Below are 21,725 nucleotides of genomic sequence, written 5' to 3' on the forward strand. Positions count from 1 at the left end.
GTTGGGGGTATCATACTGTGTTGGGGGTCACCACTCTTTACTGGTAGGATACTGTAGGGCCATCATATTGTGCGTGTGAGGAGTGCTGTGGAGGATTTCACTGTACGGGCACCATATTGTGTTAGGGAGACACTTTTGTTGGCATCATACTTTATTATCTGAAGACACAAAAGAGAATAGTAAAACCAAAAACACTCAGTTTGAAAAAATGTTGCAGTAATCCGCAAGTGCTAGTAAAAGATGTAAAAAACAGGGTATTTGGTTGATACGTTTTTTGCAAAAAATGTATACTAAGCTGCTCTACCAATCTTCACGGTATACCCTTATCAGAGCAGTCCTAACTAATGTATGCAATCCCTATCTGATGTATTTAAAAACCTGATCATCTGTATATAACCTGTGTGAACAGGGTTCAGAGAGGAAAAATCCATGTGTGCATACAGGGTAGAACAGCTTTTGTGCAGATAGCCCAAGAGGAGTGGTGGAACTCCCCAGTCTTGTAGACACAAGAGAACAATTATGGAAACAGGAACACATGGGCTACTTGCACAGTGAACAAGTCTGTATGATCATGTTCACACACCACCAAGAAACCTGAAGACACAAAAGAGAATAGTAAAACCAAAAACACTCAGTTTGAAAAAATGTTGCAGTAATCCGCAAGTGCTAGTAAAAGATGTAAAAAACAGGGTATTTGGTTGATACGTTTTTTGCAAAAAATGTATACTAAGCTGCTCTACCAATCTTCACGGTATACCCTTATCAGAGCAGTCCTAACTAATGTATGCAATCCCTATCTGATGTATTTAAAAACCTGATCATCTGTATATAACCTGTGTGAACAGGGTTCAGAGAGGAAAAATCCATGTGTGCATACAGGGTAGAACAGCTTTTGTGCTGATAGCCCAAGAGGAGTGGTGGAACTCCCCAGTCTTGTAGACACAAGAGAACAATTATGGAAACAGGAACACATGGGCTACTTGCACAGTGAACAAGTCTGTATGATCATGTTCACACACCACCAAGAAACCTGAAGACACAAAAGAGAATAGTAAAACCAAAAACACTCAGTTTGAAAAAATGTTGCAGTAATCCGCAAGTGCTAGTAAAAGATGTAAAAAACAGGGTATTTGGTTGATACGTTTTTTGCAAAAAATGTATACTAAGCTGCTCTACCAATCTTCACGGTATACCCTTATCAGAGCAGTCCTAACTAATGTATGCAATCCCTATCTGATGTATTTAAAAACCTGATCATCTGTATATAACCTGTGTGAACAGGGTTCAGAGAGGAAAAATCCATGTGTGCATACAGGGTAGAACAGCTTTTGTGCAGATAGCCCAAGAGGAGTGGTGGAACTCCCCAGTCTTGTAGACACAAGAGAACAATTATGGAAACAGGAACACATGGGCTACTTGCACAGTGAACAAGTCTGTATGATCATGTTCACACACCACCAAGAAACCTGAAGACACAAAAGAGAATAGTAAAACCAAAAACACTCAGTTTGAAAAAATGTTGCAGTAATCCGCAAGTGCTAGTAAAAGATGTAAAAAGCTGGTAGAGCAGCTTAGGATACATTTTTTGCAAAAAACGTATCAACCAAATACCCTGTTTTTTACATCTTTTACTAGCACTTGCGGATTACTGCAACATTTTTTCAAACTGAGTGTTTTTGGTTTTACTATTCTCTTTTGTGTCTTCAGGTTTCTTGGTGGTGTGTGAACATGATCATACAGACTTGTTCACTGTGCAAGTAGCCCATGTGTTCCTGTTTCCATAATTGTTCTCTTGTGTCTACAAGACTGGGGAGTTCCACCACTCCTCTTGGGCTATCTGCACAAAAGCTGTTCTACCCTGTATGCACACATGGATTTTTGCTCTCTGAACCCTGTTCACACAGGTTATATACAGATGATCAGGTTTTTAAATACATCAGATAGGGATTGCATACATTAGTTAGGACTGCTCTGATAAGGGTATACCGTGAAGATTGGTAGAGCAGCTTAGTATACATTTTTTGCAAAAAACGTATCAACCAAATACCCTGTTTTTTACATCTTTTACTAGCACTTGCGGATTACTGCAACATTTTTTCAAACTGAGTGTTTTTGGTTTTACTATTCTCTTTTGTGTCTTCAGGTTTCTTGGTGGTGTGTGAACATGATCATACAGACTTGTTCACTGTGCAAGTAGCCCATGTGTTCCTGTTTCCATACTTTATTATCTGTATTATTTATTATTGAAGGTTTTTTATCCTTTGCTATTACATATTTAAATTAGATTGGACCATAGGCTTTTTACTGCTCTTAAATAACATACCGTATTTATCTGAAGAAAGGGATAGTATAAAAAAACTAATAAAATTAAGACAATTTTATTGATGTATCAGTTAAAAAAAATAAATAAATGCATACATATGTAGAATGGCAAATAGGAACACAAAGCAGAGTGACGGCTAAGCAGGACAATTTCACGAATGAACCAGAATTATGGCAGGTAAGGCAGATTACATAAATATATAGCTAATAGCATCCAGAGTCATGGAGTAAATTTGCTAAAGTGCTAATGCATGTGTGCAAAATAGGACATGAAATACAGGGGAAAATAAAGAAAAATTGTTGCAGAAAAAGTGGCAACCCAAAAGAAAATTATTTTTTTAAAATAAAATACATATGCACATAGCTCTAGTTACATACCATAATGTTTAGTGGTTATTCATGTAAAAGTGCCAGGCAAGAAGTAAAGGTGTCACCTGGCTGTGAGGATGTGCAGCACAGTGTATAAATGCAAATACACTGGAGACAAAGACAAAATGAGAAATGTGCTGAAGTGCACATGTATGAAAGAGCTATAAAGTCAGCTATAGAAGGCTACGGTTAGAATACACTGACGGCTGGTAAGCAGTGCTAACATGCAGACTGCTAATACCTGTAAAGTGAGGCTGCTCAGGCAGGAGAAACCCCGACGCGCGTTTCGCAATCACTGCTTCCTTGGGGGGGGGGGGTAGATCACTGATGTTGCCACATTTTCAGCAGCAATTATTATTTATTTTCCCCTGTATTTCATGTCATATTTTGCACACATGCATTAGCACTTTAGCAAATTTACTCCATGACTCTGGATGCTATTAGCTATATATTTATGTAATCTGCCTTACCTGCCATAATTCTGGTTCATTCGTGAAATTGTCCTGCTTAGCCGTCACTCTGCTTTGTGTTCCTATTTGCCATTCTACATATGTATGCATTTATTTATTTTTTTAACTGATACATCAATAAAATTGTCTTAATTTTATTAGTTTTTTTATACTATCCCTTTCTTCAGATAAATACGTTATGTTGTTTAAGAGCAGTAAAAAGCCTATGGTCCAATCTAATTTAAATATGTAATAGCAAAGGATAAAAAACCTTCAATAATAAATAATACAGATAATAAATTATGATGCCAACAAAAGTGTCTCCCTAACACAATATGGTACCCATACAGTGAATTCCTCCACAGCACTCCTCACACGCACAATATGATGGCCCTACAGTATCCTACCATATTTTGCACACACGCATTAGCACTTAAGCAAATTTACTCCGGACTATGGATATTTTAGCTATTTATTTGTGTAATCTGCCTTACCTGCCATAATTCTGGTTTATTCCTGAAATTGTCCTGCTCAGCTGTCACTCTGCTTTGTGTTCCTATTTGCCATTCTACACATGTATGCATTAAAAAAAATTTAACTTATAAATCAATAAACTGTTCTTGATTTCATTTGGTTTTTGTACTTCCTCTTTCTTCGGATAAGTATATGATTTGGGAAGTCTCCCTATACATGATTATATGGTCATTTTTTGGGTATTGACTGTTTTCTTACATAACATATTATATTATTCCATTTGTGATTGTGTGTTTATTTTATTCTACGATCCATTAATTAAAATGTACTTTGTTCGTGGGAAAAGCCCTTTAGGTTTGTTTCCATATGAAAAGGTTCATCATTATATTTGACTAGCTGAAGAGCTCGGCGTTGCCTGGGCATAGTAAATATCTGTGGTTAGTTATAGCACCTCACTTCTCTTTTTTTCCCATCACGCCTCTCATTTTCCCCCTCACATCTCTCATTTTCCCCCTCACTCCTCTCATTCCCCACTAACACTTGTCATTTCGACCTCACATCTGTCATTTTCCGATCACTCCACTATTTTCCCTCCTCTCATTTTGCACTCACACCTTTTCATTTTCACCTCACACCTCTCATTTTCCTCTCAGTATATACATGTTTGTCATCTCCCTTATATATAGTATATATCTGTATGTCATCTCCCCTGTAAATAGTATATACCTGCTGTATGTCATCTCCTCCTGTATATTGTATATACCTATGTGTCATCTCCTCCTGTATATAGTATATACCTGTATGTCATCTCTTCTGTACTATATACCTTATACCTGTATGTCATCTCCTCCTATATATAGTATATACCTGTATGTCATCTCCTGTATATAGTATATACCTGTATGTCATCTCCCCTGTATATAGTATATACCTGCTGTATGTCATCTCCTCCTCTATATACCTGTGTGTCCTCTCCTCTTTTATATAGTATATACCTGTAAGTCATCTCCTCCTGTATATAGTATATACCTGTGTGTGTCATCTCCCCTGTATATAGTATATACCTGTGTCATCTGCTCCTGTATATAGTATATATGTGTGTCATCTCCTCCTGTATATAGTATATACCTGTATGTCATCTCCTCCTGTATATAGTATATACCTGTGTGTCATCTCCCCTGTATATAGTATATATGTGTGTGTCATCTCCCCTGTATAAAGTATATACCTGTGTGTCATCTCCTCCTGTATATAGTATATATCTGTGTGTCATCTCCTCCTGGATTAGACCTCATTCACACGTTATTTGCTCAGTATTTTTACCTCAGTATTTGTAAGCTAAATTGTCAGCCTGATAAATCCCCAGCCAACAGGAAGCCCTCACCCCTGGCAGTATATATTAGCTCACACATATACATAATTGACAGGTCATGTGACTGACAGCTGCCGTATTTCCTATATGGTACAGTTATTGCTCTTGTAGTTTGTCTGCTTATTAATCCGATTTTTATTTTTGAAGGATAATGCCAGACTTGTGTGTTTTAGGGCGAGTTTCATGTGTCAAGTTGTGTGTGTTGAGTTGCATGTGGCGACATGCATGTAGCAACTTTTTGTGTCGAGTTGCATGTGACAGGTTAGTGTAGCAAGTTGTGTGCAGCAAGTTTTGCGCATGGCGAGTTTTGCGCGTGGCAAGTTTTATGTGTGGTGCCTTTTGAGTATGTGCAAGTTTTGTGTGAGGCAACTTTTGCATGTGTTGCAACTTTTGTGCATGTGGCAATTTTTCCGCCTGTGGCGAGTTTTCCATGAGGTGAGTTTTGCACGTGTGGCGAGTTTTGCGTGAGCCTTGTTTTGCACGTGGCGTGTTTTGCGCGTGGCGAGTTTTGAGTGGCGACTTTTGTGTTTCGACTTTTATGTGGCGAGGTTGGTGTATGTGTGGTGAAATGTGTGCTGAGGGTGGTATATGTGTTCAAGCACGTGGTAGTGTGTGGCACATTTTGTGTGCATGTTCATTTCCCCGTGTGTGGTGAGTATCCCATGTCGGGGCCCAACCTTAGCAACTGTACGGTATATACTCTTTGGCGCCATCGCTCTCATTCTTTAAGTCCCCCTTGTTCACATCTGGCAGCTGTCAATTTGCCTCCAACACTTTTCCTTTCACTTTTTCCCCATTATGTAGATAGGGGCAAAATTGTTTGGTGAATTAGAAAGCGCGGGCTTAAAATTTCACCTCACAACATAGCCCATGATGCTCTCGGGGTCCAGACGTGTGACTGTGCAAAATTTTGTGGCTGTAGCTCCAACGCCTCCAACACTTTTCCTTTCACTTTTTCCCCATTATGTAGATAGGGGTAAAATTGCTTGGTGAATTGGAACGCGTGGCGTTAAAATTTCGCCTCACAACATAGCCTACGACGCTCTCGGGGTCCAGACGTGTGACTGTGCAAAATTTTGTGGCTGTAGCTGCGACGGTGCAGAAGCCAATCCCGGACATACACACATACATACATTCAGCTTTATATATTAGATAAGGGAGATTTTTTAATAAATGTCAGGGTTGGCCAATGACTTTGTCCAAGTTTTTAATTTTGGCCCTTGTGTGTATTTGAGATTGACATCCCTGCCCCACATAGTCCTTTACATCACAACCCCCTGCTGAGATCCTTCAATTCCTGGGTACTTAGAAGAACTGATGTTATGAAGGCAACGGACGGTCACACTGAAATATTGGTTTGATTTAGAGTTCTCTTTCCTTCAATCACTTTACATTTTTTAAGTGATAAAAAAGAACTTTTGATACTTCTGTTTTCGAAAGTATTCTTACTTTGCAGCATTTTTCCACATCTGCCCAAAACTTTACACCAAACTTTTAATCATGCTGTATTATGTAGGGTTAATAGGTAAAGGGTACTAATGTTCCTTTATTGCTTACACATGGGTTTAGTTTGTCACACACCACTTGCACTGCCTTATTGCTTCTGTATTACATGTCTGCACCCTTGTTTGTGTGCTAAGTGGAGGCCTGTGCATAATTCTCCGACACGCCGGTATTCTTACCTAGCGGAGATGTGGCCACACTGGCCAGTGGTCTCCAGCAGCACAGCCTTCCCTGCCCATTGTACTTGCATCTCATCGCATGGCTGAGGTTCCTGATTGCCGTCTGTTCTCCAGATATAGCCCAGCTCTTCATTAAAATGCAGCAGTGTCAGAATAGTGGATGCCGTCTAGTCTATTATGGTTTCCATTAGAAACAGACAGCTCCGTTTTTGAGCAGCCAGCAAGAACATTTACAGTATCTGTTGGGAGGAAAAATAACATGCTGTAGTAAGCGCTATTTCTATTTTTCTGAATTCTGCTGTTTTTAAAATGCAATAAGCTATGGATTTAATAGGGTTATAAATAGTATTGTAGTGCAGAGGTGGATAGTAGCAGACTCTGCCCTGTGCCCTACATGGGGAAAGGTGGCAAAATGATGGCAAACCCCTAAAAGCTAATGGCAGAAAACCTACAGTATAACCTAGCTGTAAGGAACAACCCCTGGTGAGAGACTATATCCAGCCTCCATGAAGGCCGTCCTGCAGGTGGTGGGTGCTGGTCAGTCCTACCGGAGCAGTGTACGGGGACATGGGACTTAATGTTCTGTCCTTCTTCCATCACCTACTACTGTGGATCCTTTACAGCTGCTTTTATAAAGTTTGCTCTCTTTTAATTAATTTATCACAATATTCCATGAAGCACATTTCCTGTTGAATTAACTGTAATTCTTATTTTTTCTAGTAAAAAAAAAAGACAGGTCAGTAGTGACTCCCTTCAGTCCCCGTCAATGACGAGCTGACAGCAGGCTTGAAACAAGTGTACATACTTCACAGATGTTTCATTTAACTCTTTTTTTGTTTGTTTGTTTGTTTAACCCCTTCATGAATCAGCCTATTTTGACCTTAATGACCTGGCCGTTTTTTGTAATTCTGACCAGTGTCCCTTTATGAGGTAATAACTCAGGAACGCTTCAAGGAATCCTAGCGGTTCTGAGATTGTTTTTCGTGACATATTGGGCTTCATGTTAGTGGTAAATTTAGGTTGATAATTTTTGTGTTTATTTGTGAAAAAAATGGAAATTTGGCTAAAATTTTGAAAATTTCACAATTTTCAAATTTTTAATTTTTCTATTAAACGAGAGAGTTATGTGACACAAAATAGTTAATAAATAACATTACCCACATGTCTACTTTACATCAGTGCAATTTTGGAAACAAAATTTTTTTTGCTAGTAAGTTATAAGGGTTAAAAGTTGACCAGCAATTTCTCATTTTTACAGCAAAATTTACAAAACCATTTTTTTTAGGGACCACCTCACATTTGAAGTCAATTTGAGGGGTCTGTATGGCTGAAAATACCCAAAAGTGACACTATTCTAAAAACTGCACCCCTCAAGGTGCTCAAAACCACATTCAAGAAATGTATTAACCCTTCAGGTGCTTCACAGCAGCAGAAGCAACATGGAAGGAAAAAATGAACATTTAACTTTTTAGCCACAAAAATGATCTTTTAGCAGCAATTTTTTTATTTTCCCAAGGGTAAAAAGAGAAACTGGACACCAAAAGTTATTGTACAATTTGTCCTGAGTACGCTGATACCCCATATGTGGGGGAGAACTACTGTTTGGGTGCACGACAGGGCTCGGAAGGGAAGGAGCGCCATTTGACTTTTTCAACGAAAAATTGGCTCCAATCTTTAGCGGACACCATGTCGCGTTTGGAGAGCCCCTGTGTGCCTAAACATTGGAGCTCCCCCACAAGTGACCCCATTTTGGGAACTAGACCCCCCAAGAAACTTATCTAGGTTCATAGTGAGCACATTGAACCCCCAGGTGTTTCACAAATTGATCCGTAACAATGAAAAAGTACTTTTTTTTTCACAAAAAAAATATTTTGCCCTCAATTTGTTCATTTCCACATGGGCAACAGGATAAAATTTATTGGGCAATTTCTCCTGAGTACAGTGATACCTCACATGTGGGGGTAAACCACTGTTTGGGCACACGGCTGGGCTTGGAAGGGAAGGAGCGCCATTTGACTTTTTGAATGAAAAATTAGCTCCAATCGCAATGTCGCGTTTGGAGAGCCCCTGTATGCCTAAACATTTGAGCTCCCCCACATGTGACCCCATTTTGGAATCTAGACCTCCCATGGAACTAACCTAGATGTGCGGTGACCACTTTAAACCCTGAAGTGCTTCACAGAAGTTTATAACGCAGAGCCGTGAAAATAAAAAATCATTTTTCTTTCCTCAAAAATTATTTTTTTAGCCCGCAATTTTTTATTTTCACAAGAGTAACAGGAGAAATTGGACCCCAAAAGTTGTTGTCCAGTTTGTCCTGAGTATGCTGGTACCCCATATGTGGGGGTAAACCACTGTTTTGGCGCACGTCGGGGGGCTCGAAAGGGAGGGAGCACCATTTGACTTTTTGAACGTAAGATTGGCTGGAATCAATGGTGGCGCCATGTTGCGTTTGGAGACCCCTGAGGTGCCTAAACAGTGGAAACCCCTCAATTCTAACTCCAACACTAACCCCAACACACCCCTAACCCTAATCACAACCCTAACCCCAACACACCCCTAACCACAGCCCTAACCCCAACACACCCCTAACCCCAACACACCCCAACCATAACCCTAACCACAAGCCTAATCTTAACCCTATTTCCAACCCTAGCCCTAATTCCAACCCTAACTCTAATTCTAACCCTAAGGCTATGTGCCCACGTTGCGGATTCGTGTGAGATTTTTCCGCACCATTTTTTAAAAATCCGCGGGTAAAAGGCACTGCGTTTTACCTGCGGATTTACCGTGGATTTCCAGTGTTTTTTTGTGCAGATTTCACCTGCGGATTCCTATTGAGGAACAGGTGTAAAATGCTGCGGAATCCGCACAAAGAATTGACATGCTGCGGAAAATACAACACAGCGTTCCCGCGCTGTATTTTCCGCACCATGGGCACAGCGGATTTGGTTTTCCATAGGTTTACATGGAACTGTAAAGCTGATGGAAAACTGCTACGAATCCGTAGCGGCCAAATCCGCTGCGAATCCGCAGCCAAATCCGCACCGTCTGCACATAGCCTAATTCTCAGGGTATGTGCACACGATGCGGAAAACGCTGTGGATCAGTGTTTCCAGCCATGGCCGATGATATTGCAGCATCGGCCATGGCTGGATTGTAATATTTCACCAGTTTTTTAGGCGAAATATTACAAATCGCTCTGATTAGCAGTTTCACTTTCAACAGCCAATCAGAGCGATCGTAGCCACGGGGGGGTGAAGCCACCCCCCTGGGCTAAAGTACCACTCCCCCTGTCCCTGCAGATCGGGTGAAATTGAAGTTAACCCTTTCACCCGATCTGCAGGGACGCGATCTTTCCATGACGCCACATAGGCATCACTGGCCGGATTGGCACTGACTTTGATGACGCCTACATGGCGTCAAAGGTCGGGAAGGGGTTAACTTCAATCAGGTCCAAGTTGAAGCAAACTGTCACGGGGCTACCGCGACAGAGAGGTTCCAGAGAACCGCAGCGCTCTGGGCCTCGTTCACACACAGTGAACAGAAGCTCTTCTCCTGTATTTTGACCTGGCTGCTTTGTGCCAGCAGTGCAGGAGTTAACCTTATTTGCTAAGTTGCTGTGAGCTGGGTCTCTCAGCTGAAGTGGATTTTTGTAATCTACTCCTCTATATAGACCCAGCCTTGACTACAGCTAGTGTCAGTGATCAGTTCTGCTGCCTGGCTTGGAGGTTGAAGGAGAGTGATATTTGGAGCTTGGAGGTTTATTACAGAGATTGGTGTCTGCTGTTTTGGTTAATTGTTAAACCTGTTTTCCTTCCTAGTTTTCTCCTTCTCTTCCCTTCTCTGTGTACCCTCTGTGGTTGTGTGAGCATTTGGTGAGTTTGAGACTTTTAGTTACCTTGTCTGTATACCTTGTTTATTGTTGTGTTTATACTCTGGTGCAGTCCTCCTCCCTGGGGGGAGAGGGGGCCACTTATAGGGCCTGCAGAGGAGACAGGGATATGCTGGCGGCTCGGGCCTCCTAACCATCATAGGTACCCCCCGAGATAAGGGAAAGCCAGGGCCCCATTAGAGTGGTAGGGACAGGTGCGGGTCCCAGTACGCTGTCCTGCCCCTTTAACGCCGCTTACGGCTTGACAACCATAGCTCCTTGGCATGAGGAAGAGCAAGAGAGAGGATACAGACATTACTGCAGGGACATGGTCTGATCATACCACTGCTCCTGGGCATGAGGAGGAGCAAGAGAGGATACAGACATTACTGCAGGGACATGGTCTGATCATACCACAGCTCCTGGGCAGAGGAGGAGCAAGAGAGAATACAGACATTACTGCAGGGACATGGTCTGATCATACCACAGCTCCTAGACATGGAAAGAAGAAAAATAGAGCATACACACATCACAGCATGGGGTCACAGATGATTATTTGAGGTAAAACATTGTTTAAAAACATACAGGAAAATGTTTTACCACTAAAACCAGTGACTATTGGGATTTCTAAAAGATTTTCATAGTTTTGCAGGAAAGGAGAGGTAAAAGCTGCTAAAAGGTAATAGATGCCACTGTCCCCTGTTATGAGATACTAGCTTTTTCCAGCCAGCTAACGCTCGGCACGCTCATTGCTATCTAATTAACGCTGCTGGTGATTAAAGTAAATAATGACAACATTCAATAGCGCTTATGCAGGTTGTAAATTAACTTAAAATGAAGTTAATAACAGTGTGGGCACAGAGCCTCGTGTGGTAATGTGTGGGGACAGAGCCTCGTGTGGTAATGTGTGGGGACGGAGCCTCGTGTGGTAATGTGTGGGGACGGAGTCTCGTGTGGTAATGTGTGTGGACGGAGCCTCGTGTAGTAATGTGTGTGGACGGAGCCTCGTGTGGTAATGTGTGTGGATGGAGCCTCGTGCGGTAATGTGCGTGGACGGAGCCTCGTGTGATAATGTGTGTGGACGGAGCCTCGTGTGGTAATGTGTGGGGATGGAGCCTCATGTGGTAATGTGTGGGGACGGAGCCTCGTGTGGTAATGTGGTGGGGGGGCGTTATTATGTGTGGTGATGTGGTGGGGGGCGGCATTATGTGTGGTAATGGGGTGGGGGGGCGGGATTATGTGTGGTAATGGGGTGGGGTGTGGGGCAGGATTATCTGTGGTAATGTGGTGGGGCGGGATTATCTGTGGTAATGTGGTGGGGGGCGGGATTATGTGTGGTGATGTGGTGGGGGGCGGAATAATGTGTGGCGTTGGGGAGTGAATTATGTGTGGTGATGTGTTGGGGGGGCGGGATTATGTGTGGTGATGTGGTGGGGGGCGGGATTGTGTGGTGATGTGGGGGGCGGGATTATCTGTGGTGATGTGGTGGGGGCAGGATTATCTGTGGTGATGTGGTGGGGACGGGATTATGTGTGGTAATGTAGGGGGTTGGATTATGTGTGGTAATGGGGGCGGGATTATGTGTGCTGTTGTGGGGGCGGGATTATGTGTGGTGATGTGGGGGGGGATTATGTGTGGTGTTGTGGTGGGCGGGCGGAATTATGTGGTGCACGGGCGGTATGTGGTGATGTGGGGGTCGGGATTGTGTGGTGATGTAGTGCGGATTGTGTGTGGTAATGTGGTGGGGGGCGGGATTGTGTGTGGTAATGTGGTGGGGGCGGGATTGTGTGTGGTATTGTGGTGGGGGGCGGGATTGTGTGTGGTAATGTGGTGGGGGGGCAGAATTGTGTGTGGTGGTGTGGGGGCGGGATTATGTGGTGATGTGGGGGGGTGGGATTATGTGTTTTGATGTGGGGGGGTGGGATTATGTGTGGCGTTGGGGGGTGGATTGTGTGGTTATGTGTTTGGGGGGCAAAAATTATGTGTGGGGGCAAAAATTGTGTGGGGGGCAGGATTATGTGTGGTGATGTGGGGGGGCGGGATTATCTGTGGTGATGTGGTGGGGGTGGGATTATCTGTGGGCTTGTGGGGGTGGGATTATGTGTGGTGATGTGTGGGGGCGGGATTATGTGTGGTGATGTGGGGGGGCGGGATAATGTGTGGTGATGTGGTGGGGGCGGGATTGTGTGTGGTGATGTGCAGATTGTGTGTGATAATGTGGGAGGGCGGGATTGTGTGTGGTGATGGGTTGGGGGGGCGGAATTGTGTGTGGTAATGTGGTGGGGGCGGGATTGTGTGTGGTATTGTGGTGGGGCGGGATTATGTGTGGTAATGGGGGCGGGATTATGTGTGGTGTTTGGGGGGCGGGATTATGTATGGTGTTGGGGTCGGGATTATGTGTGGTGATGTGGTGGGGGCGGGATTATGTGTGGTGATGTGGGCGGGCGGTATTATCTGTGGTGATGTAGTAGGGGTGGGATTGTGTGTGGTAATGGGGCAGGATTATGTGTGGTGTTGGGGGGCGGGATTGTGTGTGGTGATGTGTTGGGGGCGGGATTGTGTGTGGTAATGTGGTGGGGGGCGGAATTGTGTGTGGTAATGTGGTGGGGGGGCGGAATTGTGTGTGGTAATGTGGTGGGGGGGCGGGATTGTGTGTGGTAATGTGGTGGGGACAGGATTGTGTGTGGTAATGTGGTGGGGGGCGGAATTGTGTGTGGTAATGTGGGGGGGCGGGATTGTGTGTGGTGATGTGGTGGGGGCGGGAGTATGTGTGGTGATGTGATGGGGAGGGAGTATGTGTGGTGATGTGGTGGGGGGCGGAGCTGCTGTACAGGGGGGCGGGATTAGCGAGTAATCACGATGCCTCTTATATATAGATTACATGTCTCATAGATTTACATATGCTACTGTTTATTAAATGGTCATTTCCCAAACTTTGCATAAATCAGTAGGTCAAGTGAAAGAAACTTTGTATTATATTTTGTCAGAGAAATTTGCTTCTTTCTCTGCTGGTGAGCCACTTCTTCCCCTTCCAACCTGCCTCTTAAGCTTATCATTCATTATGAAAAATGAACCACTCCATTTTCTCTTGGTAACAACAATATAGATTGCCAGGTTACACCTACTATAATTCTCTATGGAGAGGTGAGGATCACTCAGCACAGTGTGAGATCAAGCAGACACAGGCTGAGAGAGAGGTAGATTTGTCTGCAGCTTTCAGCAGATGTATTTCACATCAGTGCTGGATTCACAGCCACACAGATCAGTACTGCGGTCTTATTTCTTCCATGCTGCTGCCTCTGTGTGATACAGAAAATGTAGCCCAGAAGTCCATTTATTACTGTGTATGGCAGCTTGTCTGCTGCCTTTAGGACAGAGAGAACATGCAGAATAATGAACTGATGAAAAATACTGGATGCAAGTCATACAGTGGCCAGAAATTGTTATTCCCCATGTCAGTACAAACGACGTGTACACTGAAATGTTGGCCCTAAATATCTAGGTATAGGCACTATAGCTAGTGGTCTACACAGGATGTTTGATATAGTCTGTAAAAAAAAGAACAAGGTGGAAGATATTTTTCCGCCTCCATCAGTGTGCAGATTAATATCTCGTATATCCGGTATTATAGGAGTTGTGATAACCCCATCTGCTGTCCACCTGTATTATTACCGCCTAATAATTCAGTCTGGAATGTGATGCTCTTTTTATCGGAGCGCTCCTCGCTTTTGATGTCTTGTAACACTTTCCCAATAAGTGTATAACATTCGGTGCTACAGTTTTACAATATTTCAGTTTCAGCTTCCAATTAAATATTAATACCTTAAATCCCTTCACCATGTGTTTGTGAGATGCAGCAGATGTTTAGCCGAGACACTGAAACTGCCACATGCAGATCTCGCTTTTCAATATGCCTCTTCCGGCAGAGAAAATTCGTTTACCACTACGTATGTATGTAATGGCTCTAAGAGCTAACACGGGATTAACAATTCTTTTGTAATTGACTACACTAAGAATCTACATTGTTCTTCATTTTGGGCAAAACAAATAATTTGTGGTTACTGAACTGAAATAAAACCTTGCACATTGGCTTTTTTCCATGGATCTAATGCCTGGCTAGTCCTCGTTAGTAACTGCTCGGGGTTATTTTTTTCTACAGTGGCTCAGAAGGAGTAGCAAGTCAGCGATAGCCCAGCCTCAGACTTCTGTTTTGCTTTTAACGAGGACTTTTCACCAAATGTTTCATATTGAACTGGACACAGGATCTAATAGTGGCTACAGAGCAGAATAAGACATTTTTTTCCTTTATTTTACTTCTTTATTGCAAACATATTAGCAATCAGTATTTAGCTCCTAATGAGTTAATTTTTTTTTTTATAAAGAGCTGGCTGGTACTTCTCTTTGCATGACTCTGACCAATCAGTTTTCACAAATCTAGAAAAAATATATATTAAAAAAAATCTAAAAATTTTAATCACACTCTTTTACTCCATTAAAAATACAGAGCAAACAAAGTTTCAAATATAGACGTATTCAGTCTCTCCAAGGTCGTCTCCCTGTATTTGATGCGGGCTCCAGTGTTGAACCCGCATCTTTTCCTGCACATGTGCCTCTCATATTCGCCGGAGGAACCCACAATCCACCCGCAGCAGTTACCATGTTAAATGCCGTTGTCAATCTATGACAGTGGCATTCAACTCTCACGAGCTGGAAGCGTGTCATAAGACATGCCCATTGGCGCCCCTGTCAAGTGATCGCGTGGCAGCGATGGGTTGTCATGACAGCTGGGGGTCTGGAAAAGACCACTGTGCCTGCGTCTGTAAATTCCCTATTATCAGCGGCCCATGGCCAGCATTCATAGGAGATCATGATTTATGCTACACATCGCAGCACTAAAGCCCTGCTATGTGTAGCACAGTCTCGCAGCTTCAAGACTCCTAAGGAAACTATTGAAGCAAGTAAATAGTAAAACAAAAAAAAGTTTTAAGAAAATTAAAACATAACTTCACATCACTCCCCTTTTTGCCCAATTCAGTCTAATATAAAATACACATGTTTGGTATTACTGCGTTAAGAAATGTTCTGTCTATCAAAATATATAAAATAAATTACCGCGGTCCAATCGGTAAACGATGTAACTAGAAAAAAAAATCAAATAACCAGAATTGGGTTTTTTTCTGTTTCCGCAACATTGCAATAAAATTAAATAACAGGTGATCAAAACATCGTATCTACCCCAAAATGGTATCAATATAAACCACAGCTCTCCTGGCCACGCTTCAGGTCTCAGAAGATGGCGACATACTTTTTTTTCTTACTAAATTTAAAAAAAATTTCATCACTTAAATGAAAAAGAACCTGTATATGTTTGGTGTCCGCAAACTTGTAATCACCTGGAGAATCATAATGGAAGGTCAGTTTTAGCATTTAGTGAACATGATAAATAAAAATACAAAAACAATTGTGGAATTGCACGTTTTTTGTTTTTTGTTTTGCAATTTCACAGCACTTGGAATTTTTTTCCCATGCTTTATATGGTAAAATATATAGTGTCCTTCAAAAATGCAACTTGTCCCGCAAAAAACAAGCCCATCCGACCATATTGCCGAAAAAATAAAACAGTTATGGCTCTGGGAAGAAGGGGATCAAAAAACGAAACCGGAAACTTGCAAGGTGGTGAAACGGTTAATGGTTGAAGTTGATATATTTCTTCTAACTCCCAACACTACCCAATACTAGATTCCCATACATGAGCATGTGGCTGCTGTAGTAAAATGTTGGCCTTTGTGATCTTGTGCTGGTCATGTAGGCATCACTGCGTGGGTCATGTAGGCATCACTGCGTGGGTCATGTAGGCTGTTGTGAATTCTGTTGTCGGGCTCCCTCCTGTGGTCATGAATGGTACTTCGGCTGGTTCTGTCCATGGACTTCCTCTGGTGGGTGTTTTTGAGTTTCCTTCCACAGGTGACGAGGTTAATTCGTTAGCTAGCTGCTCTATTTAACTCCACTTAGATCTTTGCTCCATGCCACCTGTCAATGTTCCAGTATTGGTCTAGTTCTCTCCTGGATCGTTCTTGTGACCTGTCTTCCCAGCAGAAGCTAAGTTCCAGCTTGTATTTCTTTGGTTTGCTATTTTTCTGTCCAGCTTGCTATTTTTATTGTTGTCTTGCTTGCTGGAAGCTCTGGGACGCAGAGGGAGCGCCTCCGCACCGTGAGTCGGTGGGGAGTGTCTTTTTGCGCCCTCTGCGTGGTCTTTTTGTAGGTTTTTGTGCTGACCGCAAAGTAACCTTTCCTATCCTCGGTCTGTTCAGTAAGTCGGGCCTCACTTTGCTAAATCTATTTCATCTCTATGTTTGTATTTTCATCTTTACTCACAGTCATTATATGTGGGGGGCTGCCTTTTCCTTTGGGGAATTTCTCTGAGGCAAGGTAGGCTTTATTTTTCTATCTTCAGGGCTAGCTAGTTCCTTAGGCTGTGCCGAGTTGCATAGGGAGCGTTAGGTGCAATTCACGGCTATTTCTAGTGTGTTTGATAGGATTAGGGATTGCGGTCAGCAGAGTTCCCACGTCCCAGAGCTCGTCCTTTATTATCAGAAACTATCAGGTCTTTCCGTGTGCTCTTAACCACTAGGTCCATTGTTGTCCTGACCACCAGGTCATAACAGTAGGCATCACTGCGTGGGTCATGTAGGCATCACTGCGTAGGTCGTGGTTGCAGTACTCATGTGCATGTTGATGGCATGTCATTATTGAAGGATAAGTACGGTAAATAAAGCTCACCGGAGTATTGGTCTTGGAGCTTTAGGGAATTTACCAGTTCTTTTGCTATAGTATTACATCGACTATTTCTGGGGCATTTTTAAAACAAAAACGCATGGAACAGCCCCTTTAACCCGTTTCTGACATCTGACGTACTATCCCGTCGAGGTGAGGTGGACCCATATGACCACCGACGGGATAAAAATCCGCTAAAAAACCCGCTATAAAAGTAAATCAAACCCCCTTCATCACCCCCTTAGTTAAGGAAAAATAAAAAAAATTTAAAAAATGTATTTATTTCCATTTTCCCATTAGGGTTAGGGCTAGGGTTACAGCTAGGGTTAGGGCTAGGGTTGGGGCTAGGGTTAAGGCTACAGTTAGGGTTGGAGCTAAAGTTAGGGTTAGGGTTTGGATTACATTTGGGAATAGGGTTGGGATTAGGGTTAGGGGTGTGTCAGGTTTAGCGGTGTGTTTAGGGTTACCGTTAAGATTAGGGTTAGGGGTGTGGTTGGATTAGGGTTTCAGTTATAATTGGGGGGTTTCCACTGTTTAGGCACATCAGGGGCTCTCAAAACGCGACATGGCGTCTGATCTCAATTCCAGCTAATTCTGCTTTGAAAAAGTAAAACAGTGCTCCTTCCCTTCCGAGCTCTCCCGTGTGCCCAAACAGGGGTTTACCCTAACATATGGGATATCAGCGTACTCAGGACACATTGGACAACAACTTTTGGGGTCCAATTTCTCCTGTTACCCCTGGGAAAATACAAAACTGGGGGCTAAAAAATAATTTTTGTGGAAAAAAAGATTTTTTATTTTCACGGCTCTGCGTTATAAACTGTAGTGAAACACTTGGGGGTTCAAAGTTCTCACAACACATCTAGATAAGTTCCTAGTTTCCAATATGGGGTCACTTGTGGGGGGTTTCTACTGTTTAGGTACATTAGGGGCTCTGCAATAGAAAAATACAAAACTGGGGGCTAAAAAATAATTTTTGTGGGAAAAAATGTTTGTTTTATTTTTATGGCTCTGCATTATAAACTTCTGTGAAGCCCTTGGTGGGTCAAAGTGCTCACCACACATCTAGATAAGTTCCTTAGGGGGTCTACTTTCCAAAATGGTGTCACTTGTGGGGGGGTTTCAATGTTTAGGCACATTACTGGCTCTCCAAACGCAACGTGGCGTCCCATCTCCATTCCTGTCAATTTTGCATTGAAAAGTCAAACGGCGCTCCTTCCCTTCCAAGCTCTCCCATGCGCCCAAACAGTGGTTTACCCCCACATATTGGGTATCGGCGTACTCAGGACAAATTGTACAACAACTTTTGGGGTCCAATGTCTTCTCTTACCCTTGGGAAAAAAAAAAATTGGGGGCGAAAGATAATTTTTGTGAAAAAATATGATTTTTTATTTTTACGGTTCTGCATTATAAATTTCTGTGAAGCACTTGGTGGGTCAAAGTGCTCAACACACCTCTAGATAAGTTCCTTAGGGGGTCTACTTTCCAAAATGGTCTCACTTGGGGGGGGGGGGGGGGTTTCAATGTTTATGCACATCAGTGGCTCTCCAAACATAACATGGCGTCCCATCTCAATTTCAGTCAATTTTGCATTGAAAAGTCAAATGGCGCTCCTTCGCTTCCGAGCTCTATCATGCGCCCAAACAGTGGTTTACCCCCACATATGGGGTATAGGTGTACTCAGGACAAATTGTACAACTGTTGGGGTCCATTTTCTCCTATTACCCTTGGTAAAATAAAACAAATTGGAGCTGAAGTAAATTTTTTGTTCATTTTTATTTAAACATTCCAAAAATTCCTGTGAAACACCTGAAGGGTTAATAAACTTCTTGAATGTGGTTTTGAGCACCTTGAGGGGTGCAGTTTTTAGAATGGTGTCACACTTGGGTATTTTCTATCATATAGACCCCTCAAAATAACTTCAAATGAGATGTGGTCCCTAAAAAAAAAATGGTGTTGTAAAAATGAGAAATTGCTGGTCAACTTTTAACCCTTATAACTCCCTAACAAAAAAAAATTTTGGTTCCAAAATTGTGCTGATGTAAAGTAGACATGTGGGAAATGTTACTTATTAAGAATTTTGTGTGACATATCTCTGTGATTTAAGGGTATAAAAATTCAAAGTTGGAAAATTGCGAAATTTTCAAAATTTTCGCCAAATTTCCGTTTTTTTTCACAAATAAACACAGGTAATATCAAAGAAATTTTACCACTATCATGAAGTACAATATGTCACGAGAAAACATTGTCAGAATCACTGGGATCCATTGAAGCATTCCAGAGTTGTAACCTCAAAAAGGGACAGTGTTCAGAATTGTAAAAATTGGCCCAGTCCATAACGTGCAAACCACCCTTGGGGGTAAAGGGGTTAAGTCAGAACCTGTATTTTATATTGTGCTTCAATTCTAGTCTCACCTTTTGTTTATTTTACTGTTGAATTTTTCAGAAGAACATGTTGGGACAGCAGCAGCAGGAGAGATCAGACACAAGTTTTCACAGATTGTGCATGTTTTGCAGTGAGGAATTTAAAGGAAACAGGTTTGATGTTATTTTATTCTGTCTTTTCGTCTTTGTTGCATTGCACCAATTATATGCATTCAGTTCTGACTCTAAAATAAAAACACAGATGGAACAATATTTTGATATGATGTTGACATAGGTGTGTAGTTCTCACCGATTAGTTTTATGTGTACCATAAAAAGTAAGTTCAAGATAAAATAAAAGTGTAATACTTAGAGATAAAAATACACACAAGCCACAAAAATAATTTAGTGGTAGATATTTCACTATACTTTTATCTGATATTGGTTTGTGAATGGAACTAATGAGAGAAAACAGACATATAAATAAAGTATAACCTCGTGTTACCTTAAAGTGAACCTGTCAGGCAAGATAACGATATTAAGCTGCAGATATAGGGTTAATCTGCAGCTTTATAGTGTTATGAAGGTGCCAGGCCACTATACTGAAAGTGAGGAATCCGGGAGAAAATTGACTTTATTCCTTCCGGGAGCCATATGGCTTCAGTCATCGTTCACTATAATGTCAGTGGCGGCTGTAACAGCATGACTGACAGCCGGCTCTGTTGCCACACCCCGACACGACTGACAGCTGGCTCTGTAACCACGCCCCGGCACGACTGACAGCTGGCTCTGTAACCACGCCCCGGCACGACTGACAGCTGGCTCTGTAACCACGCCCCGGCACGACTGACAGCTGGCTCTGTAACCACGCCCCGGCACAACTGACAGCTGGCTCTGTAACCACGCCCCGGCACGACTGACAGCCGGCTCTGTAACCACGCCCCGGCACGACTGACAGCTGGCTCTGTAACCACACCCCGGCATGACTGACAGCCAGCTCAGCAGTGCATGAATGCAGACATGAGCGCTGGAATGTGTGTCCAGGCACTCTTCACAGTATAGTGAATGATGACTGAACCCGCACCAGCACAACTGCATGACTGACAGCCAACGGCTTCCTGTAGGCATAAAGTTAATTTTCTCCAGGGTTACTCACTTTCAGTAGAGGTAATAAAGTTTCGGACCTCCATCAGATATTTGCTGTCCTGTTGTGATTTATTGTGAATGCATAACACTCACAAAGTGTTAGTAAAGGTAATGTAGGCTCTGCGTGCTAGGAAGTTATGCGTTGTGTGCGCTGGAGTATGGTGATGTGGTCACTTTCAGGAAGATTCTGTAGCTGTTGTCATCAGTCGCGTAACTAGAGTCATATGGGCCCCGGTGAAAAATGTAGACCTTGTCCCCCCATGCATTTTGGTCAAATGTATGGGCTCTTGTAGCTTTCTAAATCCTGTTAAAGGGATGGTGCCACCAGTTTTCTTGTATTTTGTTTTTTGTGAAATTAAGCTTAAAATAGTAATTCAAATGTATTAATGCAATGTTTGCACTGTTTGCAAACATTTCTATATGAAAAATATTATATATTTTTCTACAAATATACATATTTACCACTAGGGGGAGCATTTTCCGCTTTAGACCTCAAGCAGCTATAGTAAGATTTAGCAGCTTTACTCTTTGCTGGAAAATTGGGGCAGTAACTGCTGACATCACCATTTCCCTCCCCTTTTGGGTGGTCTAATATCCCTGGGGCAGAATGAAGAGCAGCATCACAGGGCAGCACCATTTTGTGTGTGACTGCCCTGTGACCTGCTATCACCAGCAGTTACTGCATCAGAGGCACAGCGTGTTTACAGAGGAGCAGAACACAGTGGGCTCAGCAGCATTTTTTGTGAATAACATTCTTGCCATCCCCCTTCCCCCACCTTAATCCCTGTGCTGTCAGCTGCCCTGCTCTCTCTCTCCAGGTGTCACCTTCCTCTCTGCAGGCTGTGAGTGCAGCTTACTGGAGATCACAGGGACTGTGTGTTAGGGGGAGGGGAGACATGG

General features: G+C 42.7%; 1 protein-coding gene across 1 annotated transcript in view; it reads left to right on the forward strand.

The window, feature by feature from the left end:
- The window catches only part of ZNF277 (zinc finger protein 277), a 165,195-nt gene that overhangs the window by 113,085 nt on the left and 30,385 nt on the right, over positions 1-21,725 (forward strand). The window contains exon 5 of the mRNA XM_069764803.1: positions 19,763-19,854. Coding sequence (XP_069620904.1) covers positions 19,763-19,854 — 92 coding nt within the window. The remainder of the gene's footprint in view (positions 1-19,762; positions 19,855-21,725) is intronic.

Source organism: Ranitomeya imitator, chromosome 4, assembly GCF_032444005.1.
Source record: "Ranitomeya imitator isolate aRanImi1 chromosome 4, aRanImi1.pri, whole genome shotgun sequence".
Taxonomy (NCBI): domain Eukaryota; kingdom Metazoa; phylum Chordata; class Amphibia; order Anura; family Dendrobatidae; genus Ranitomeya; species Ranitomeya imitator.